The sequence below is a fragment of the Jaculus jaculus genome, chromosome 23 (assembly GCF_020740685.1).
Source record: "Jaculus jaculus isolate mJacJac1 chromosome 23, mJacJac1.mat.Y.cur, whole genome shotgun sequence".
Lineage (NCBI taxonomy): Eukaryota > Metazoa > Chordata > Mammalia > Rodentia > Dipodidae > Jaculus > Jaculus jaculus.
In genome coordinates, this window is record NC_059124.1 from 6,236,043 (window position 1) to 6,259,261 (window position 23,219).

General features: G+C 53.4%; 1 protein-coding gene across 3 annotated transcripts in view; it reads left to right on the forward strand.

Moving 5' to 3' along the window:
* Positions 1 to 362: 362 nt before the first annotated feature.
* Prmt8 (protein arginine methyltransferase 8) overlaps positions 363 to 23,219 on the forward strand; it is a 109,356-nt gene continuing 86,499 nt past the window's right edge. For 2 of the 3 annotated variants that reach the window (XM_045139697.1, XM_045139698.1), the window contains exon 1: positions 1,576 to 1,682. In XM_045139697.1, coding sequence (XP_044995632.1) covers positions 1,608 to 1,682 — 75 coding nt within the window. In that variant the 5' untranslated portion in view covers positions 1,576 to 1,607. Of the gene's footprint in view, positions 445 to 1,575; positions 1,683 to 23,219 lie in introns of those variants that run through there. The other variant, XM_045139699.1, reaches the window with a different exon arrangement.

Here is a 23,219-nt window from a genome sequence, read left to right on the forward strand (position 1 = left end):
TCTGGTGCCCAGTACGGCTCTGGCCCTTTTCCTCAATGGACTGAGGTTAGTTGAGGACAGTCCCCCTGACAGTTCCTGGCTAGCAGAGTTGACGATGAAAGTAAATGGGACATTCAAAATAGATCTCCCCAAAAGAGGACAGGGATGAAACGAGCAGAATGCTCAAAGCACACCTTTGAGGTCCCTGCCCTTGGCATGTGGGTAGAAAGCTCTAGGGTGCCAGGTGTGTTTTTGAGGAGTCAGCCTGGGGGTCCTGTTACAAGGGTTGAGAAGAGTGGGGGGTCCCCCTTCCCCCACTGCTCCGCTCTATCTCCCACCGCCTGACAGATGGCTGGTAATGAAAAAGAAGCTCTCACACTGAAGACGGGAATGCATTGTATAAAGATTCACACCCCCCGCTGACGCCCAAACTCCCTTAAAAAAGGATCCAGAGAATCCTAATGGGTATGTGACATCTTCCCTCTCTGCCATAAAAGGGACTTCAGAATCTGGCGATGATGGAGGAGGGGAAGGAGAAACGTGTGGGCGCCCGGGGGGGGGGGTGTTGGTTGGGGAGATTGGGGGGGATGGCGGAGGAAAGACTGGAGTTGGGGGAGTTAGGCGACAGGCTGTCCACCCGACTTTCCCCGCAGCCAGCCGCGCCCGCCCGAGCTGGGCCCGAAGTTCCTTTGGCCTTGGCCGGCTGGGGACCGAGTGGAGCTGAGGCCAGGCAATGCCAGCCCGCTTACCCTCGAGTTGAAGGAGTTAAGGACCACTCCTCATCCCGGCGCGCCCCCCCACCCCCCCAACCCTTCGTTCCCCAAACCGTGAGTCGCCGCCTAGGAAGGATCCAGGAGGGGCGGGAGAGGTGACGGCGGCCGGGTCTCGCCCTCGCCGCGCACCGGCGCTGAGAAGCAGAAGAGGCGTGCGCGGAGCCTCGGTGTGCCCGGCGTGCCAGGCGTTCTCGGTGCGCCCAGCGCGCCCGTGTGCCGGGTGCTCCAGGCGCCGGAGCGGAGGCCGCACGAGACCCCGCCAGGCCCTGCCATCGCGCGCCGGGGGGCGCCGGGGGAGGGGTGGTGGTGGTGGTGGTGGTGCCCCCTCTCCGTGGCACCGGGCCACCGCCCGCTCCCGCCCACCCCGCCCCCACGCAGCCGCTCGGCCCCCCGGAGAGAAGCGCAGGACGCGCGTGGCTCGGGGCCGGCGATCGGCAGAAGTTGACAGAGTTGGCGGCCGCCCGGGGCCCGCGGGGGACTCGGGAGCCACCGCCGCCGCCGCCGCCGCCGCCGCCGCCGCGCGCCCAGCCCAGCGCCGCGCCGCGCAGCCCGCCTCGCGGGGGAGAGGGGCTCGAACTCGCGACCCGACCGCGCGAAGGAATCCGAGGCCGGCCGATGAGCGGCGAGGACGGCCGGGCAAAGTGGAGGAGACCGCAGGGGCGACTCCAGCGGGCTTGACCGTGGCTGCGGGCGCAGGGGCCGGCTGGGGATTTGCTTCTTCCCGCAACCCCCCCTACACCCCACCGCCCCGCGGCTTCCCCGGGCTGTGGCTTTTACCGCCACGCCAGCCGCCCCCCGCCCCCCCGCCCGCGTCCTCCTCCGAGCCTCGCATCCCCCCAACCCTCGCCGGCTCTTATGGGCATGAAACACTCCTCCCGCTGCCTGCTCCTCCGGAGGAAGATGGCGGAGAGCGCGGCCGAGAGCGCGGAGGTAAGCCGCGGCCCCGCGCCCGCGCCCCGCGCGCCGCCCCGAACTTTCCCCGGCCCCCTCCGTCCGTCCGTCCGTCCTTCCGTCCGTCCCGGAGCCGGTGCGGGCGAGCGAGCGAGCGAGCGAGCGAGCGAGCGTGCGTGCGTGTGTGTGTGTGTGTGTGTGTGGACGTGGTGAGATGGGGGAGTGCATGTCTCCGCTCCCCTCCCGCTTGCCAAATGCGAGAGTCGCTCTCACCCTGTCACCCCGCTGCTCCCTTCCCTGTACACCCCCCACCCCCCGCCCGCCCCGCTCCCAGATCCCCAACCCCAGGGCCGCCGCGCGCCCCGGCCCCTGAGTGAGGATCCGGGCTGCCCTCTTGGTGCAGAGCCCCGGTGGGTGGTCCCGGGGTCCGTTCGGTTCCCTGCAGTGCCTTGACCGTCTCCCCATCGCTGCTTCACCACGACCCCCCCCCCCACGTCCCCGGCCGGCGGGCTTCACCCTTGCAGCACCCGCCGAGAGCGCCCCCTCGGGCATCCCCAAGAGACCCTCCGGCGGCGGCTCACACCCGGCCGACTGCGGGGAGGGTTAGATGCGCCCGTGTGTGTGTGTTGGGGGGGGGGTGAACGCCAAGCCACCGGGATGCGCGGGCCGTGGCCCGGGTCAGCACCCGGGACAGCGCCCGGCGTGCCGCAGCCGAGCCTGCGCTGGCGCTGCCCCCCCCCCCCGTGCGCCCGCGCCGGCGGAGGTCGCTGGAGCTCTGCACGTGGACCCTGTGGCAGACCCCCCCCCCACACACACACACATAGCCTCCATCTCTCCACTCTGGAGTTGCACAGAGACCTGTTCGGTTGGGTGCTGCGACCCCGCTGCCATCGCCGCGGATGTGGGGGGGGGGGCGAGGGTGCCCGCGGGCGCTGGGCACCTGTGGGCGCGGAGGGCATCGGCGTGGGCAGCCCCCTTACCTTCGCGGAGACGCGGTGCTCCGGGGCGGGGCGGGGCCGAGCGGGGCGTGTGTGATCACCCCCGAAAGAGCCAACTCCGGGCTCTATTAATAGCCGGGGTTGTCTGGTGGGGCGGCTGTATATGTCACAAACGGTTACCCCAGATGCAGCGTGGGGCGGGGAAGGGGGGTGTGGCGCGGGGATTGTCCCTCGGGTTTGAGGGAACGCAGAAGAGGTGCCGAGACCCCCGCCCTCCCGACCTTCTCTTCCTGGAGGTCACAACTCTGCAGCCAGCTCCCTCCCCACAGGTAGACTGCAAAGCTTTTTTTTTTAATTCCTGTGTCGGGCATCGGGCATTGGTGACTGTCGCTGTCGGAACCGGTCCGCGCCGGGGCTGGAAAGCTGCGCGCGGGGGGAAAGGGGTACGGAGGGGGGGAGAGGCGGGTGGCATTCGGTAGCCAATGTCGTCTCCTTGACTTAGGGCACAGCCGGCTCCCCGTGCACACGCCGCCCGACCCGAGCGAGAGCAGACGGCGGGAGCCGCGTGTGGCCAGGGGCGCGCAGCGGGGCAGCAGAGCCGGGCACCGCCCCCTGCGCCCTTGCGTCGCCCACCCGCGGGAGAGGTTTCTAAAAATAGCCCAGCGGTCAAGGCCGCCCTCCCTTAAAGCATCGGGGCCAGCCAACCTTGTAGCCGGGTCCCTGCAGCCGGGTGGCTGGAGCACTTCCCCTTGGCATCAGCACCCCACCTCACCTCTGGCTCGTCTTGAAAACAACAACCAAAAAAAAAAAAAAAAAAAACTTTTCGCGCGCGCACGCGGGTCCCGGCACGTTCCGCAGTGTCGTGGCGGCGTCTGCAACCTGCGCAAGGGTTAAAAGGCGCCCGGGGAGGCAGAGAGACGCGCGAGCGCGCCAGGCTATTTTTACTCGCTTCCCCCGCCGCTCTGCTCCCCTCCTCGGCAGCGGCACATGCCAGCTCTGCTCCAAGGCATCAATGAAAACCGCAGCGAGCAAAGAAAAAGGAGAGAGAGAGAAAAAAATAATAAAAAATCCCACCACGACACGCACGGGCACTAAGGCGGCACAGGGGTAGGAACCGAGCCCAGTTAGGGCTCCCTTGGAGGGGAGCGAGGAAGGCGTGGAGGACCTTCAAGAACTTGCTTGCGAAAGGGTTGGAAAGCAGAGCTGGTTAATCGTGCCCAGCAGAGCCATCCAGGCGGCATGACTAGTGCTTGGTTCTCCTCCAGGAACGGGCTGTTTTTGGAATAAGCCAGGGGCAGAGCAGTGCTTCCCAAAGCGGGGTGTTGTGGGGGTGCCTTGCCTGCACGGATGGGGGTGGCAAGAGCTCCTCTGGGTAAGTGTGAAGACAGGGGGTGGCCAGGGTCCCTGTGCAGTCTCTTCCAACCACTCACTGTACCCAGGAAAAAGTAGGTTCCCCAGACCAGCCAGCCACCTGGCTCCTACCATCAAGGAACTGGCAATCTGGTGGGCAATTACGCTGAAGGATCCTGCTGCGCCCTTTCCTGCCTCTCGCTGGTGTTCTTTGCAAGCCCTTCGGTTCATTCCCCACGGTAGTTCTGCGAGGCACCCAAAGGTGCAGCATTCGTTTCTTATCCTTGTGGTATGTGAGGCCACGGAGCCTCTGGTCAGACACTGTTGGGGGGGGGAGGCTGATAGGAAAGTCAGCCTTGGAAAACAGGTGCCCCCCCACTTCTGATTCACTCGCTGCTCTCTGCCCTGCGCTTGCTATTTCTAACCAGATGCCATGTGTGGATGGGAGTGGAGGGGGGGGGAAGTGGGAGGAGAGCAGTGCTTTGGAAAGGAGAAGAGATGCAAGGGGGTGTGGAGGCCGTCTGAGAGGCTGGGAGATCTTTTACGAAGAAAAGACAAGGAGAGAGAGTGCATTCATCAGGCAGGCCTTGGAGAGGGAGGAAGAAAGGTGTGTGTGTGTGTGAGAGAGAGAGAGAGAGAGAGAGTTGGGGGCCCCTGACATCCCTTTCTGGGGTGCGGTCCATTCCTCAGCTCCTTGTCTCAACTCTTCTTCCCCGCTCTCCAGACTCATTGGAAAGTCATCTCTTGGGATCTTCTGAAATGTCCTTGGAGCCTCCAGTCCCACTTGTTTCTGCCTGTGTCAGAGGCAGGCCGCTCACCTCTGTGCTCCGCAGGGTCCTACGTCCATGCTCCCTCTTCAGTCTGGCCTGGCCACCGCTGCTTGGCTGGTTTCTGGAGGCGCTAATCGGCCCATGGCCAGGCAGCGCCTTCACAACGTCAGATAAACCCAGCTCCCTTGTCACCGGGGCAAGGCCCTACCCCATGCCTGGAAGCTTTCGTGCCTGCTCTTCAAGATTCCCTGCCTGTGGTGGTTTTCCCCCTTGGTTATCTTCCTCCATCTTCAGGTCCCAGATGAAATGCCGCTTGGTCTGGGTAGCCTTCCTCCTCGCCCAGGGAGAATGGCCGGTGGCTCTTTCCTGTGCATACATACTGTCTGCCTCTCACTTTCCCCCGCTTGCAAGACCCGGGGCCTATCATTTTGCTCCCTCTGCCGCTGGATAATCAGGCGCTGTTTTGGTATGCTCTGTTCTCGGCACTGCGTCGGACACACAGTCAAATTGATGCATGTGATTAGGAGCAAACTCCTTGAGCCTCTGCTGTCTGAGAATCAGGGCTCCCATCCCCCACGCCGTTAATGTGGTCCCTTAACACTCACAGCGGAAAGGGGCTGTGCGCATCCAGGTGCAGCACCTACTCAGAGCAAGGCACGCCTCAATCATCCGCGGACCTGTTCAATATTCAGTAGTGACTGACTCTTGCTATGGAGAGCTCATCTGAATAGAAGATAGACGTATTACTAATCACAGACCAACTTGCAAGCCAGTGGGCACAAAGGATCCTTCTCTGACTTGATCTCCTGAGTTTTGGAGAAAGCCTGATGCATTTTGAATGGCTGTGACTCCCTGTTTGGGGATCCATCACCTCAAAAGAGAGTCCTAGGGGTGGAAAAACGGTTTTGGTAACAGTCATTTTGAGGACTGTTTGTTAAATTGATAATTTCTATGCAAACATATATAATGTATTTTGACCATAATCTTATCCCATTACCTTTTTTTTTTTTTTTTTGGACTCCCCTCCCTGTCCTCTTTCCCGGAGCCCCTTCTTTGGATGGTCTGTTGGCTTGCTGGCCCATCACTGTGGACTGGAGAAGATTTGACAGGATGGCAGTAAGGCTTAGGAACCGAGAGCGCTGCCCGAGTCATGGGGGTCACGGAGCTGACTTCCACCCTGGCCCTTGTCTTCGTGGTTTGGGCTAAGTTCCAGTAGTTTCAGACTTCACTTCCAGCTGAAGTGCATGGCCTCATTACACTAAGGAATTGAGAAAGAGGAGCAAGAGGTGCAGGAGGTGGCCCCACTTCTCCAAGTATGGTCTACCTCCAGGTCACTGCCTTTTTTTTTCTTTTCTTTTCCTTTCTTTTCTTTTTTTCTTTTTCTCTTTTTTTTTTTTTTTTTTTTTTTTTGAGGTAGGGTTTCACTGTAGCTCAGGCTGACCTGGAATTCACTATGGAGTCTCAGGGTGGCCTCGAACTCACGGCCATCCTCCTACCTCTGCCTCCCTAGTGCTGGGATTAAAGGCGTGCGCCACCACCCCTGGCACTCCATGTCACTTTCTTAAGAGCATAGGAACTAAGTCATCTCTTAAGCCATGGAGCCATGCTGTTTGTTTATTCAGTTAGGTTTTTTTTGCTCTCTCTCTCTCTCTCTCTCTCTCTCTCTCTTTCTCTCTCTCTCTGTGTGTGTGTTGTAGTTTGAATAAATGCCCCTCCCCCAATAGATTCAAGAGTTTATTAAAACTTCTTGGATTTCCAGCCACCTGGCTGGAGGAGGTGTCACTGGGCGGTCCAGCCCTAAGGTGTGGTGGTGGATTGATTTGCCATTCCAATCTAAAGATACGCAGAGTGCCTGGAGTTTCTGACCTGTGCTTGTTTTGTGGCATGGGTTTTAGGGATTTGGCTTGTAGCCCCTCTCTCTGTCTCTCTCTACCTGGTCCTTTAAGAAGGGGACAAACTCCTTCTGCCATTATGGAACTTCCCCTGGATCTGTAAGCTTCAATAAATATCCCTTCCTCCATAACTGTGCCCCGTTTGGAAGTTCATCTCAGCGAACCTGAAGCTGCCTGCCACACTGTGCAGCGTGGTGTGTGTGGGAACATGCGGGTGTGTGAGCCCTGGCAGAGTCTCACGTGCTTGCTTGCGTCACTTTTTGCTCGCTGTCCTTGCAGTGGCTGGAGCAGAATGCCGTGTGTCCTACCTTATCACTCTTCTGCCGCTCCTCGTTTTGAGCTGCAGTCTCTTGTGGACAGCAAAACTTCCTTTCTTCTTTTTTAAAAATATTTATTTATTTGCCAGACAGAGAGAGAGAGAGAGAGAGAGAGAGAGAGAGAGAGAGAGAGAGAGAGAGAATGGGCTCGCTAGAGCCTCCAGCCACTGCAAACAAACTCCAGATGCGTGCGCCCCCTTGTGCATCTGGCTCACGTGGGTCCTGGGGAATCAAACCTGGGTCCTTTGGCTTCCCAGGCAAACGCCTTAACTGCTAAGCCATCTCCCCAGCCCAACCTTCTGTTTTTCATGGGCCAGTCAATTTCCTTGTCTCACCTCTGGAGGACAGGGCTTATGGGTGTGTGTGGCCATGGCTGGCTGTTTTATGTGGGGTCTGGAGATTTGAACTTGGGCAGTTTCAGGCCCCCTCAGGCCCTCATGCTTATGTAGGAAGCACGCTTACTTGCTGAGCCATCTTTCCAGCCCCGTTTTAACTCCAGCTCCGGACCCTCTAGATGCGTTGCTAGGTGGAACCACCGGCCTCATAAAATCACAGAGATGATGAAATGGGCTGCTCTCCAATGGGGTTAAGAGATTGGCTTGTTTGTTGTGAGCTCTCAGTGTTTGACATTTATCTTGCTGGTTGTTTGGGAATCTTGCCAAGAAAAGTTCAAACTGGATGGATTCACCCAGTTCCTGGCTTCTCATGATGTCATGGCCCTAAGCTATAGCCCTGACTCATTTTCCCCTCCCTCAGCAAACACGGATTTTAGCCATGAAGTAAGCTCAGGAGAGTTAAGAAGATGCCCACATTTCTTTTTTCTTTTCTCTTCTCTTCTTTTCTTTTCCCTCCCTCCCTCCCTTCCTGCCTTTTCTTCTCCTCCTCCTACTTCTTCTATTTCTTCTTTTCCTTCTCCTTCTGCTTCTCCTCCTCCTTCTCCTTCTTCTTCCCCCTCCTCCTCCTCCTTTTCTTCTTCTTCTTCTCTTCCTCCTCCTCCTTCTTCTTTTTTGGTTTCTGGCAAATTTGGCTTTATAGAGAGCCCTAAATTGGCTTTTGGCTGTCAGTGAGGGTGGAACACAGCACTCCTCTCTCCAATTTGGGAGCGAGCTTCACTCCTTCCTCTTTGCTGACTGGGATGGGAAGTGATTCTCACATGCCCACATGGAATACACAGAAATCTGCGAAAACGCTACTTACACCTTGGGCTGCGCTGTGCCAGCTAGGGAAGGCAGCTGCGTGACGGTGTGGGAAGAGCCAAGATAACTAACCGCAAGCAGCTCCTGTGTGTGCGAGCCGTGCAAAGGTTGTGTCCGTGCGAGCTGGTCCTGTCAGAGGGTGGATGAAGTGAACACAGGCAAGGAGTGGACCTGCCAAAGGTCACTGTCCTTGCTTTTGCCTCCCAGGTACCTAGCTGTTCACCGGGGGTCTCTTTCAAAAGGGTTCATTAAAAAAAAAAACAAAAAACAGGCAAAAATTCAGGGACATGTCAGTAGTCAGGAGTCTGAGCTCAACCTCTCCTACTGAAATTCCAATTACTTTTGTTTATGTTATTTTAATTTATTTTTGTGTGTGAGAGAGAGAGGGAGAGAGACTTTTCATGCCAGGGCCTCCAGCCACTGCAGTTGAGCGCCCCACACACGCACCCCCTTGTGTGCATGTGCAACCTTGCACACTCGTGTCACCGTGTGTCTGGCTTATGTGGGACCTGGAGAGTAGAACATGAATCCTTATACTTCACAGGCAAGCGCCTTAACGGCTAAGCCATCTCTCCAGCCCTCACCTCCTTTTAAAATAAAATAAACAGGGCTGGAGAGATGGCTTAGCCATGAAGGTGTTTGCCTGCAAAGCCAAAGGACGCAGGTTCGGTTCCCCAGGATCCACATAAGCCAGCTACACAAGGTAGTGCATGTGTGTGGAGTTTGTTTGCAGTGGCTGGAGGCCCTGGGGCACCTATTCTCTCTCTTTCTTTCTGCCTGCATCTTTCTCTCTCTCAAATAAATAAATAAAAATAAAATATGTAAAAGGAGCTGAATGCTTGGTGGCTGTGTTTTCATGTAGGGTTACTACGCTCTCTGGCCTCTATCCTGTTTCATGTTACACATGATTGCAGTCTCCTTCTCTGCTAGTTTGGGATTAGCCTTCTTGCAGGAACAGCGGACCATGTAAGATGCTCCATCCTGGTATTAGCTAGACCATCGTCCACTTCACACATCAAATGTCGTATGTCGTGTAATGCTTCACTTGTTATTAGAATTCCTTTAAGCATCACAGCTTTCCAAATGGTATAAGTAAAGATAGAACTGCTCTTTTTTTTTTTTTTTTTTTTTTTTGGCTTTTCGAGGTAGGGTCTCACTCTGGCCCAGGCTGACCTGGAATTCATTATGTAGTCTCAGGGTGGCCTCGAACTCACAGCGATCTTCCTACCTCTGCCTTTTGAGACCTAGGATTAAAGGCATGAGCCACCATGCCCGGCTTTGATCTCTCTCTTTTGAAAAAATGGTTTTTATTCATTTGAGGGAGGGGGAGAGAATTGCACACCAGAGCCTTCAGTTGCTGTAAACGAACTCCAGAGGCATGCCTCACCTTGCGCATCTGGCTCACGTGGGTCCTGGGGAATAGAACCTGGGTCCTTTGGCTTTGCAGCCTTAACTGCAAAGCCATATCTGCAGTCTCCGTTGATCTCTTTTTAAAGTGGCACTTCGTAAACACCCAAGTAGCATGCTCTGTACATTTTCATAATGCCAGCTGACCACACAACATCTGAATCCATACTATCTGTTGCCTCTGTGTCTCTACACAGCCCTTGGACTTACACACAACAAGAGCTCTGTGGCCCTTAGATGCTCTGTGAGGACCGCATCTTTCCCGTCATGGGCATTAAAGAGGGCAAAGCACAGAAAATTAGTGCTCCTTGCCCAAGACCCCCCAAACAACCCACAACCCCCTGATCTCATAAAGAACACCACTTTGGAAGTTAGAACCAAGGCCGTTGACATTATGCCGGGACTCTCAGCCAGCTGTTTGATGGAGATGAAGTCACTACGAGTGGGTGACTTCTTGCATTATCTTTCTAGTTTTTATCAGCCATATTGGTTTCCTAGGGTCATTGTAACAAAGCACCACAAAGCGAGTGGGAGAAGTTTGTGTTTTCCCCGAAGCCAGCAGCAGTCTGAAGTCCAGCTGTGGGCAGCGCTGGCGTAGTCAGGAGGTTCTGACAGAACGCCTTTTCTCTGCCGTGCTCCCCTTCCCTGGGGATTCGCTGTGCACCCCTTGGCTTGCATGCGTATCATTCCTAGCTCTGTCTCCATCTTCACACGGCACTCCTCTTTTTTGTCTCCTTGTTTTTCTTTTTTAAGAGGCAGAGGGAAGCTGGGCGTGGTGGCGCGCCTTTAATCCCAGCACTCAGGAGGCAGAAGCAGTAGGATCGTTGTGAGTTCAAAGCCACCCTGAGACTACATAGTGAATTCCAGGTCATCCTGAGCCAGAGTGAGACCCTACCTTAAAAAATAAGAGGCAGAGGGAGGGAGAGAAAGGGAGACACAGGGAGGGAAGAGGCTCGCCAGAGCCTCCAGCCATTGCAAATGAACTCCAGACACATGCACCACCTTGTGCACGCGCCCGTGCACGTGGGTCCTGGTGAATCAGGCCAGGGTTCCTTGGCTTTGCAGGCAAGCGCTTGAATCCGCTAAGCCATCTATCTACCCCTCTCTTCTCTTCTTAAAAGGACACCAGCTACATTGGATTAAGGGTCTCCTCTCCCAAACCCAATGGGACTTCATTTTAATATCATGACATCTGCAAAGGTCTCATTTCCAAACGCGATCACTTGCATGAATACCTGGGCTCAGGAATCTCAGACATTGCTTTTGGAAGGTGAGGAGAAACAATTCACTTTACTGTAGCATCTACCACAGTGCCCAGAGCATAGTTTGTCTGAACACAGAACCTGCATGGTTGTTTAGTCAAAGTGAGTTCTTTCATCTCCCTCCTTCCTTCTCTCTATTGAATTTATTTTATTTTATTTATTTATTTATTTATTTATTTATTTATTTATTTATTTATTTATTTATTTATTTATTTATTGGTGTTTTCAAGGTAGGGTCTCACTCTGGCTCAGGCTGACCTGGAATTCACTATGTAGTCTCAGGGTGGCCTTGAACTCTCGGTGATCCTCCCACCTCTGCCTCCCGAGTGCTGGGATTAAAGGCGTCTTCACCACCGTTCGCTCTGTGACCGGTTCTAATAGAGATCACAAGACGCATGGTTAATGCGCGTAGTTTTTATTTCCACTGGGTGCTGTAAATGCTCTGCTGCCATTGCTTTATTTAACTTATGCAATAACAACCCCAAACAATTCTTATTAATTGTCCTTTGCAGGCTAGGAAATTGCAACTTGCGGTGGTTAATTATCCTGGCCAGCTGGTCGGAAGCTGGGCTGGACTCTGAGGGTTGGAATGTGCTCGGCTGTTGGCTTGGGCCCCTCCAGCCTCTTTAACCCACACTCCCAACTTCCATCCTGTCTTCACACTAGCTTTGGGTCACCTGGAGATTCTAGAAGGGCCAGATGAACTTCCAGGCATGAAACAGAGCCCATGATTAATAGGTACCTATGGACCTGTATAGGTACCTGTTGGTATGATCCTCCCCATGCTTCTGGGGGATTTATTCTGGAGGTACTGGGAGGGTTATTTTAGTGGAACAATTGTGAGCCTCTCAAGTGCTGTGGCGGTCAGTGAGACGCTCCTACAGTTAAAGCCAGAAGGTGCTGATCCCTTGGCCTTGCATGGAGGTTAAAACAGGCTCGGGGCCCTGCTGCGGGCTTCAGGCCTCAGCTCTCTGCTGCTTCTTACTCTCACAGGCTGCCGGTCATCCACGGCGAGTCACGGCACATCAGCCCCCAGGACCACTGCGAGCGTTAAACGAGGTAGTGCATGCCAAGCGCAGGCCGTCATGTTTGGCACACGGTGAATGCTCAGCGCAGATGAGCTCTTGTTAGTCACTTGGCCTTATCTGGTGGCATCCCACAGTGGGAGTGGATAAGTGGAGCTCCTTTGCTGGTGACATTGTGGAGTTAGTGTTGGCAGAAGCAGGAGCTGAGCGGTTGAGGTAAGGTCTTCCGATTCAGGCATTTCATGGGCAGCTGCATGGGGTGTGGGCACCAGCCCCCCACGAGAAGATCCTTGTTATAGGAGGGTCAGGATTCTCTGAGACCTCCAGGATGACCTGCTGCACCCCTAAGCCATACTCAGTTCTGTGTTTGTTATTTGGTTGTTCTACTCAGAGAAACTGAGGCACCGGGGAAGGAGAGGGACAAGAGAGAGAGATGCCCAGTCTCTCAGAACAAATTGGATGTTTAATTAACAAGCTAAACTGGCTCCTCTTAGCCATAATCCCTTTGAGACTGTGTGTGGCCTGACTCAGGAGTTGGTCTAGCTAAGTAGGACCAAATTGGGCTAATGGTACTAGAAAAGGAGTGGCTGTTAGCAAATTCATCAATTAGGGCTCCTCTTGTCTCTGTACTGTGAAAAGATAATTTCCTGCCAACAGAGGTAAAGTGGTGCCCTTTCAAGACTGGGCCTCCCAGAAAATAAAAGCCTGTAATTCCCACAGATGTGTTAAAGTCAAGGACTCCATCTCTCTCTGACAAGCAGTTATGACAGCAATTCTCTGAAGAGGCTCAATAAGAAAATTCCATGAGTTATTCTAGCCCATCAGAATTGGTGTGGGGATCCTAAATAAGGAATGTGCCCTGTTAATATTAATATACCTCGGTTCAGCTTATGTCCAGGTCCAGGTATGTACTTGGACTATTTAATAAATGCATAAAGCTTATAATACCAACACCCTCACTTCATTTCTCTTCGTCTTTCTACTCCCCTCGCCCCACATTAAAGCTGAGGGCCCAGTATGGTGTAGAGGAGAGTCAGACCTGAACTTGATCTCATTTTATTCATCCCTGTGGCAGTATAAAGCCCAATTTTGTAAGACAGCCATGAGGATTTGATTTAATAATGAGTCAGGACAAAGGAGCTTAGCAGATGTTTTCTCCTTTTCCTTCCTGTCTGAACTTTATTTGCCTAGTTTGTTTGGCCAGTCGCAGAAAATCTGTAGTTCCGTGCCCAGCGGTCACTTCAAATGCTATGGGATTGTCAGTGTAAATGGGTGGTGACTCCAGGGAGGCTACAGGCATGCAAGGAGGCTGGGCGGGAGTGGGGATGCTCACACATCGAGGGAGTAGGCTCAGCAGGCAGAAAGACATGCTCATATACTTACATCCACACCATATGTAGTTTGCAGTCTACGGCGTGGAGCGCCTGAGGTAGAGATTCAATGGCAGGCCTGGAGCTTCTGGGATAGACCCGGTGTACCAGCATGGGGGCGTGCAGGCCACGTGTTGCAGTGAGGCTGGCCATGAGAATAGTTGAGGCACACTCCATGGAGACAAAGCCCAAGTTTCAGGATCAGGAAGGCTTCGTGCACCTGACTTCGGACCATTCATTATGTAACTAGCATGTGACTGCCTTCTTTTACTGGACTCTCTCTCTCTCTCTCTCTCTCTCTCTCTCTCTCTCTCTCTCTCTCTCTGTCTCTCTCTCTCTCTCGCTCGCTGTGACCTAACCCACACCTTCTGCTGTGGCCTGGGGGCTTGTGTTCCTCTAAAGGGCCATGAGCTGGAGGTGTGCCTTTAGAAGGCGGGACTGTGTGGGGGGAGATATGGTTAAAGTACATGGTATACTTACTTGAGAGAAACGATCTTCATGAAACCCATCCCTAAACGCGGTGACTCTACACCAGTAAAAGAGACCCTGGCCCACTGAGTTTTGTCCTCAGTGCAGATTGCATGACAACAGTCTCTCTCTGTTTCCTGATTTGAGATGAAATGGTTCGCTTCAATGTGGACTGCCGCCACAGTAGGCTACCATCTTTCCACATTCACCAGAGGCCAAGCCAATGGGGCCAGCCCAATCTTAAACCCTGAAGCTTGAAACCAAGCCACGGAAGCCTCTTTTCCTCATAAGGAGCCTGCCTCCAGTGTTTTGTTACAGTGCTGTGATGCTGGCTAGCACAGATACATACTTAGTTGGTTGATTCTTGGTCTTAGAGCTGCAGCCCAGCTCTCTGCCTCAGTTCGGCCTACATGTCTGATGTCCTGCAGGACATCAATACTTAGATGTTTCCTTAGAACCCTAGGCTCTTCAGGGGTCCCTCTCTGGTCATCCCCTCTTCCCTCCCCCCAGCCCATTCCCCCTCTCCTCATCTTGCTGAGCAATCAGTTACCAAAACCACAAACCTAGACTCTCCTCTCTTCTTTCTCCACGAAAGGCATCCGTTTCCTCTTCTTTCTACCAAGTGTACCCTCTGTGCGCCAGGCCCACTGTGGTAAGGAGGGCACAATATGAGCTCTGGGGGTGATGGAGAACCTCCTGCACTTTGCCCATAGCAAGAAGCAGTGGAGGTGACTCTAGAGACGTCCGGAAAACTCTGGAGGCAGAGCTGAGGGTTTGGATCAGCCAGGATGTTTTATCCCCTTGACCTGATCTGCCACCTCTGGCTGCAGGGAAAGGAGACTCAGGGGCAGACGTCTGCAGACAAGAGCTGCGCACAGCCCGGAGGCTCTGGCTTCTAATTGCAAGTGCTCCAGGCCCCTTCTATATACAGAATGGGCGTAACTCGTGTTAGTCACTTTCCAGGTTGGTGACAAAAATACCTGACACAGACAACTTAAGGGGGAAAAGTTCTATTTAAATGGACTCAGAGTTTCAGAACATGCAGGCATGGTGGGGAAGGCATGGTGGAGTGACTTCATGGTGGCGGGAGAGCTCCTCACATCATGGCTGGGCCAGGAACCAGAGACAAGCCACAGTCAGAGATTGATATGCCCTTTAAGATGCGCCTCCAGTGACACATCTTGACCAGCTGAGGTCTAAGTCCCCCGAGTTTTACAATATCCCAAAACAGTACCACCAGCTGGGGGTCAAGTATTCGAACACATGAGTCTGTGGGGACATTTTATGTTGAAACCATCGCCCTTCTGCCCCTACAGCCCTGGCTTCTTTCACTTACACCTGACCTTGACTGAGCACTGCCCGTCGCTCTGTTTTTGATTTTTTTTTTTTTTTAATAAGGCAGGGTTTTGCTCTGGCCCAGGCTGACCTGGAATTCACTATATATTCTCAGGATGGCCTTGAACTCATGGCTATTCTCCTACCTCTGCCTCCTGAGTGCTGGGATTAAAGGTCTGTGCTACCATGCCCAGCTTCCCTCATTCTTTTTTAAAAAAACTATTTATTTATTTGAAAGAGAAACAGGAGAGAGAGAGAAACAGAGAGAGAGAGATTGAAATTGATTGAGAGATTGAGCATGCCAGAGCTTCCAGCCACTGCAAATGATGCATGCACCACCTTCTGCATTTGTCTTTGTGGGTCCTGGGGAATCGAACCTGGGTCGTTAGGCTTCGCAGGAAGGTGCCTTAACTGCTAAGCTATCTCTCCAGTCCTGCTCTTCACTTTTTTGTTATCTGCACAGTTATAAATAAGATGACCCCTATTCCTACATGAGAGGAGACGTAAATTGCATGGGCAGCTGGTAGTGAAGATCAACAAGACGCCCCATGTAGCCCCTCTGATGGCTTTTTCTGGGGGCTTGGAAAAGCCTATACCCTGCCATTTTCTTTTGTAAATATTTTATTTGTATTTATTTATTAGAGAGAAGGAGAGAGAAAGAATGAGCGTGCCAGGGTCTCTAACTGCTGCAAAGGAACTCCAGATGCATGTGCCAGCATATGCGTCTGGATTACATGGGTTCTGGGGAATCGAACCTGGGTCCTTGGGCTTTGGAGGCAAGCACCTTCACCGCTAAGCCATCCCTCCAGGCAGACTCTTTCTTTTGTCAGCTTACTTCAGTCTCAGGGATCCTATCTCTTAGAGCACTCCGGGTCCATCCCCCACCCCTAGAGTGTGCCACAGGATTCAGTGAACACAGTGGGAACCTGACAGAACCTCAAGGATGAATTGTCTCCACTTTCCTTAGTTATTCACTCCTGGTCCTCGGCTGGTACCAAAGACTATAGCCAAAGAAAGAACCAGGAGGCAGAATTATTGATCTGGATTCTGTCGTGGGAGGCCAGAAGACCTATGACCACAGCCAGCTGCCCACGTGAGAAGGGATGAGACGGTGATTCACATCCACCTCCCTCTCGGGTGTGGCCCTTTCAGAAACCTAGTGACAGGGCTGGGAAGAGGCTCAGTGGATAAAAACAAAACCAAAAACAACATGCTTGCAGTACAAACATGAGGACCTTAGTTTGGGTCCCCAGGACCCATGTAAAAGCCAGGTGTGGTGGGTGCATGCCTGCAATTCCAGTGCTGGGGAGGTGGAGGGATAGGAGGATCCCTGAAGCTCACTGGCCAATTAGAATAGCCAAACTGGTGAGCCCTAGGTTGAGAGAAAGTGAGACTGAGAACGTGTGTGTGTGTGTGTGTGTGTGTGTATGTGTGTATGAGACCGAGAGAGAGAGAGAGAGAGAGAGAGAGAGAGAGAGACAGAGAGACAGAGAGAGAGAGAGAGAGAGAGACAGAGAGAGAGAGAGAGAGAGACAGAGAGAGAGAGAGGGAGTGGGAGAGAGAGAGGGTCCCTGTCTTAAAAAGTGAGTACAGAGATGGTTCAGCAGTTAAGGTGTTTGCCTGCAAAGCATAACAACCCAGGTTCAGTTTCCCAGGACCCAAGTAAGCCAGATGCACAAGGTGGCACATGTGTCTGGAGTCCGTTTGCAGTGGCTCGAGGCCCTGGTGCACCCATATCCTTTCTCTCCCTCCCCCCCCGCATGCTAATAAATAATAAATAAATAAAATCTTTTAAAAAATAAGGCAGAGAGCAACTGAGGAGGACACTGGACATTGACCTCTCACCTCTACATGCCTGCACACATATGCGCAGGAGCACCCTCCCCCACATGTGCCCACAAATACATGCACACACATGCACACCCTACACACAAGTACACACACACACACCTCCCCCCCCCAAAAAAAAATTAGTAGAGCCGGGTGTGGTGGCGTGCGCCTTTAATCCCAGCACTCGGGAGGCAGAGGTAGGAGGATCGCTGTGAGTTCAAGGCCACCCTGAGACTCCATAGTGAATTCCAGGTCAGCCTGGGCCAGAGTGAGACCCTACCTCGAAAAAAAACATTAGTAGAGACAACAGACATCAGGATATTCCTGAAAAGGCAGGAGATGCTGTGAGATGAAAAGGCAGGAGATGCTGTGAGAATCTTAAGCTAGTTCTCAACTCCTCGACCTTTCAGGTACCTCTCGGAGGTGGGGAGATCTCTCTGCTCCCCATGCTGAGTCGTCAGTGGGATCAGGATGAGCTTCCACCCATGGGACAGGCCTGTGTATACGCAGTGACACCCACGGTCTAGAAGCGGAGATAGGCTCTCCTTGCTAGGGCCAAATGGCCCATGGGGAGGGAGATTTGGGGGATGAGGTGCTGTCAATCTGGGTTTCTGCTTGGCATGGAGGCTGAGCTCTTCCCCCCCACCCCGTGACCTTAAGGGTGCAGGGTGGGCAGCCTGCAGGTGGTTTTCTGTCTAGGGGAAAACCAACCTTTCTTCGGAAGCTCTGCCTTTCTCGTCACTCTCTCTACCTGCTGGCTCTGTTCTTTCTCCCTCATACTCCCAGAAGCAGGCTTTCATGCTTCTCGAAGCCACAGCTCTTTCCTCCTCGCAGACAGTAGAGCCCAAGGAGAGACTTTGTGGTCCGAGAGCTGCTCGCAGGAAGTCTGATCTCACGCACCTGCTCCCTCGGTACCTGCTGGACCAGGCAGTTGATGCTCTTGGTACCTGGCAGATACCTGGGCATCGAGGGTCTAGACTGCCCCGAATACAAGCCAGGGAAGTGGGGAGGGGAGGGAATATTTGCGTTTCAGAGCTGTTTGAGCTGAGCCAGTGTGTAGAGCTGGACCATTATACATGGAGCATCAGGTGACGGATTACCTCCCGGGACGTAGGCCCGAGCCAGGATGTGTTTCTGTGGCCGCTGCCATGTTGCTCTGAACAGCTGGGCTCCACTCCATACCGCAGCCTTGGGGGTGGGTGGCAAGCCCAGGGCTGTCCTTCCAATTAGCCTCTTTTCACATTGCTTTTTATTTTATCTTTTCTTCCTTCCTTCCCTTCCTCCTTCCTCCCTCCCTCCCTCCTTCCCTCTTTCTTTCCTTCTTCCCTCCCTCCCTCCCTCTCTCCCTCCTTTCTTTCTTTCTTTCTGTTTTTTTTTTTTTTGAGGTAGAGTCTCACTCTGGCCCAGGATGACCTGGAATTCACTATGTAGTCTCAGGGTGGCCTCGAGCTCATGGCGATCCTCCTACCTCTGCCTCCTGAGTGCTGAGATTAAAGGTGTGTGCCACCAAGCCTGCCCGGCTCTTTTGACATTTTTTAAAAAATATATTTTTATTTATTTATTGGGTATGATGAAAGAAGAGAGAGAAAGAGAGAGAGAGGGAGAAGGAGTGAGCAAGCCTGCCAGGGCCTCTAGCCACTGCAAAGGAACCCCAGACGCATGCGCCCCCTTGTGCATCTGGCTTACGTGGGTCCTGGAGAGTGGAACCGGGAATGTCTGCCTTTGCAGGCAAGCACCTTAACTGCTTAGCCATCTCTCCAGCCCCTCTTTTGACATTTCTGGTCACCAGCCTTGAAGAGCCCCATGACTCTGCTGTGGCTTCTCTGTCCCTTCTCAGCATGACCCAGTTAGGGTCTCAGACACCATTGATGGTTACAGCGGTCTGGATGCTCTCTGGGCCTCTGTTATGGTTCAGATCTCAAATGTCCCCCCGTGGTGTCCTATGTTAAAAAGGCTCTGTCACCGGCCTGTGACTCTCTTGGCAGGTGGTGGAATCTTTAGGACGTGGAGCCTTCAGGAAAGTTAGATCACCCAAGGGTACGCCCTTGAAGCCAATGATGGGACTCTGGGTTGGTCTTCCCTTTTTTCTCTCTCTCTTTTTGTTCCTGAGCTACCCCTGAAGTCGATGGCTTCTTCCATGAGGTATTCCTTACCACGATAGGTTGCCCAAAGCTGTGGGACCATGACCTGGAGCCTCTGAGCCCGTGAGCCGAAACACACCGTCACTTCTCCAGGAGCTGGTCAGCTCGGGTATTTTGCTACGGCAGCAGCAGCGGAAACCTAGAAACCCATGCCTTCCCCATTTCTTTTTTCTCGCCCAATGCCGCGTCTCTATTTGTGTGCCTGTTCCGACCTTTACTCTTCCCCTTCACCAGAAATGTGAAATTAGACAAGATCCTGCTCATTCTAGTCACCGTCACTTTGTTCCCTCTCGCTCTACTCATTCTTCCTTAGGTCAGACCCTGGTCCTTTGCCAGGGCCACTGTGACTGGCTTGGCAGCTTCTGTTCTTGCTCTTTGCAGGTCAAGCTGTGGCGCCGTGTGTGGACCACAGAACGGGTCAGAAGATGCTGGCGGATGGGCGGGTGAGAAAGTCAGCAGTTGGGGAGACTGCCCGATCAGAGGAGGGCATAGGGTGGTTGCTCTGCAGCTGGTTGGCTCTGGAAGGGACCATCGAGGATCACCACTCTTCTTCTCATTGGACATTAGTGAATGTTAAATAATTTTAAGATAAAGTTTATGGGCTCCATGAGACTTGAAATAGATTCCAGGCTCTATGACCTGTGTAGTGTATAGCAGGTCTTTCCTGAGACCGTTTTTAATGCTCCAGAGCACTGCGAAGTTGTGATTCTGGGCATCCGAGGTTCCTGGTGGCCCTGCCTCTCTGGGGGAAGTTGAGGGACAGAGGCTAAGGTAGAGACTGGACTCAGAGAACAGGCTTCTTGAGGAAGCTGTCTTTGTAATTTCGGTGAAGTGTTTGCACTCCCTTAAGTAGGACATCCTGATGGCTGGCGTGTGGCAGCGATGGCAGGCTTCAGGGTGACGTTCGGGGCCAGCTTGCTCCCCCCTAGCTCACAGAGTCTTTCTGCTTCCACGCCCTGTTTTACAGAAGGTCTCCTGAATGAGCTGGGCTGGAGTCACCCTGGCTCAAGGCGGCGTTGTGACTCTCATGTCACGTGGAAGCTCTTTTGCAAGCGTGCCGGCATCTTGTCAGTTCCTCTTGCCCACTCGCCATCCCTCTCCGCTGCGCTGGGCACGGCTGACAGCCAGGACTTCCTCCAAGTGCCCTGGCTGGCTGAGGTCCTCCTGTGGAGACAGCGGCGCGTAGGGAGAGGGGTGCAGCAAACTCCTTTGTCCTTCTGTTCCCGCGTGGTCCCTGCGGACTGGCTGATTCCCATGGCCCTCTCCATGGTACCTCTCTGTTCTGGAAACTTTCCCCCAGCCCCACCTACAGCTACAGGCCTCCTCTGTTGCTGTCTCTGGGTAGAGCATTGTCGTAGCGGCCGACCACGTCCACACACAGAAATGAGCAAAGCCGTTGAGCATTGCTTCCGGCACCTTCAAAAGCTCGTGATGTGGCATATTTGATTCAAATCTTAAAATTCCTTTTGGTTTTTGAGGTAGGGTCTCACTCTGGCCCAGGCTGGCCTGGAATTCACCATGGAGTCTGAGGGTGGCCTCAAACTCAATGGTGATCCTCCTACATCTGCCTCCCAAGTGCTGGGATTAAAGGTGTGCACCACCACGCCCAGCAAAAGTCTTTTCTTTTAATTTTAGAGAGAGACAGAGAGAGAGAGAGAGGGAGAGAGAGAGAGAATTGACGCACAAGGGCCTCCAGATGCTTGCGCCACCTACTGGGCATGTGCGACCTTGCACTTGCCTCACCTTTGGGCATCTCGCTTACGGGGGATCCAGAGAGTCGAAAATGGGTCCTTAGGTCACAGGATTATTAAATAATCATTAATTATTATTAAATATTATTATTATTAAATAATCCTGTGAGTAAGCCTGGAGAGATGGCTTAGCAGTTAAGGCACTTGCCTGCAAAGCCAAAGGACCCAGGTTTGATTCCCCAGGACCCATGTAAGCCAGATGCACTAGGTGGCACATACTTCTGGAATTTGTTTGCAGCTGCTGAATGCCCTGGTATGCCCATTCTCTCTCTTTCTGCCTCTCTCTCTCTCTCTCAAATAAATAAAATTAAAATAAATAATCCTGTGGATGGATATTCATCATAATCTCACTTCATAGGTGAGGAGGAGACTGAGACCTTGAGAAGGTCAGGTAAATTTCCAAGGTCAGGTTGCTATTTTCTTTTTTTTTTTTTTAATTATTTATTTATTTATTTGAGAGCGACAGACACAGAGAGAAAGACAGATAGAGGGAGAGAGAGAGAATGGGCGCGCCAGGGCTTCCAGCCTCTGCAAACGAACTCCAGACGCGTGCGCCCCCTTGTGCATCTGGCTAACGTGGGACCTGGGGAACCGAGCCTCGAACCGGGGTCCTTAGGCTTCACAGGCAAGCGCTTAACCGCTAAGCCATCTCTCCAGTCCCAGGTTGCTATTTTCAACAAAGGCAGTCGTACTCCAGAACCTGCTGGTCCTGGCTGCCAAGGTGGCCACCCCTGCTACAGTCACAGCACCATCCCCCAGGGCTACTAGACGGGCAGGTTCTCTCCTAGAACACATTTAAGGGGTGCAAATCTCTGGAGGCAGGACCGGCCATCTGCTCTGCAGACAGCCACTTGCTTGAGGACCAGCATACAACGTGGGCATTTTGCACACACCTGCACCCGCCCTTCCCTTTCAGGGCCTCCACTGGCTCTGTGGCCACTGAGCCAGGGTTGACTCCATACTCCAGCCTGCTTGGGGAAGCAGGCCACCTTCCTGGACCAAGTATTATTCTTGACCTTGGCAGTGTCTTGGTGCTTAGGTTCGGCCAGGAGCCCAGGGTGTCTGTGTGGGTGTTTCTCAAAGCTGTGCATTCATCCTCCTCCCCGACCCCCAGCTCCATTTTTCACTGTCCTGCTTCTTAGTTATAATCACAGTGGCGGTAAATACTGGAAGGCCTGAGCCAAACCTGCCCCAACAGGTTTCATTTCGTCTAAAAATCAGGTCACAGGGTGTTGTGGTCATCTTCTCATCGTTGGGACAAAGTGCCCAGAGAGGGAGGAGAGCTTTGATTTTGGCTCACAGTCGCAAGGAGAGAGGTCATGAGGACAGGCGTGGCATGAGCAGAGGCTGGCATCACCCCTGCCACAACAGGTGGCAAACAGCCGCAGGAGAGTAAGCCAAACTCTGGCAAGGGGTAGCTGGCTACAGCATCCCTAAGCTTACCCCCAACAAATACACCTCCTCCAGCGAGGCTCCACGCACCAAACTGCCAACAGCTGGGAACCAGGCATTCAAAACGCATGAGTTTATGGGGGACATCTGCTTCAGACCACCCCCCAGGGGCTGGAGAGACGGCTCGGTGTTTAAGAGCACTTCTTATGCAGCAAATGAGGGTGTGAGGAGGCTGAGTTCGACCCTCAGGGCAGTGGGACATGTCCTCAGTGCTGTAGGCTCATGAAAACCTGGCCAGCTCCAGGAACATAAGAGGCGCTGGATCAAGTGAGATAGGTGGGGGAGCCACGGAGGGGCCACCCGACGTTCCCCTATGACCACCGCCGGGGAGCACACCTCGCCGTAAGTGATCTCAGGGACACCGCGCGGACGCATGCGTGTGCATACGCCACACACAGCACACACTCACGGGGGAAGACATAGACAGGTCACTGGTCACTGCGTTGGCGGCCCGTTCTGCACCTGCCAATCACGCTGCTTCCCGCAGGCAAGTGACGTCACTTACACTGGCTCATCACACACAGTCACATCACCTGCTAGTTTCCTTGGATATGCTGCCTTAAAAACGTGTGCATGCAGCCGGGCATGGTGGCGCACGCCTCTAATCCCAGCACTCAGGAGGTAGAGGTAGGAGGATCACCATGAGTTCAAGGCCACCCTGAGACTCCATAGTGAATTCCAGGTCAGCCTGGGCTAGAGTGAGACCCTACCTCGAAAAACCAAAAAAAAAAAAAAGTGTGTGTGTGTATGTGTGTATGTATGTGCATGTGCATATATGTGTATATGTGTGTGCATGCATGTATGTATGTGCACATGTGTATGTGTGTGTTCATGTGTGAGTGTGCATGCGTGCCATGGGATGTGTGTGGAGGTCAGAGGACAACTCTGGTTGTCTGTCAGTCATGGCCTCCCATCTCCTTTGAGGCAGACTTGCTAGTTGTTCATTACTACATATGCCATGGAGCTGACCTGCAAGCTTCTAGAATTCTCCGGACTCTGCCTTCCACCTCCCTGCAGCCACAGCTCACTCCTGCCTCTGGTTCTCACGTGGGCTTGAGGGATCTGAACTCGG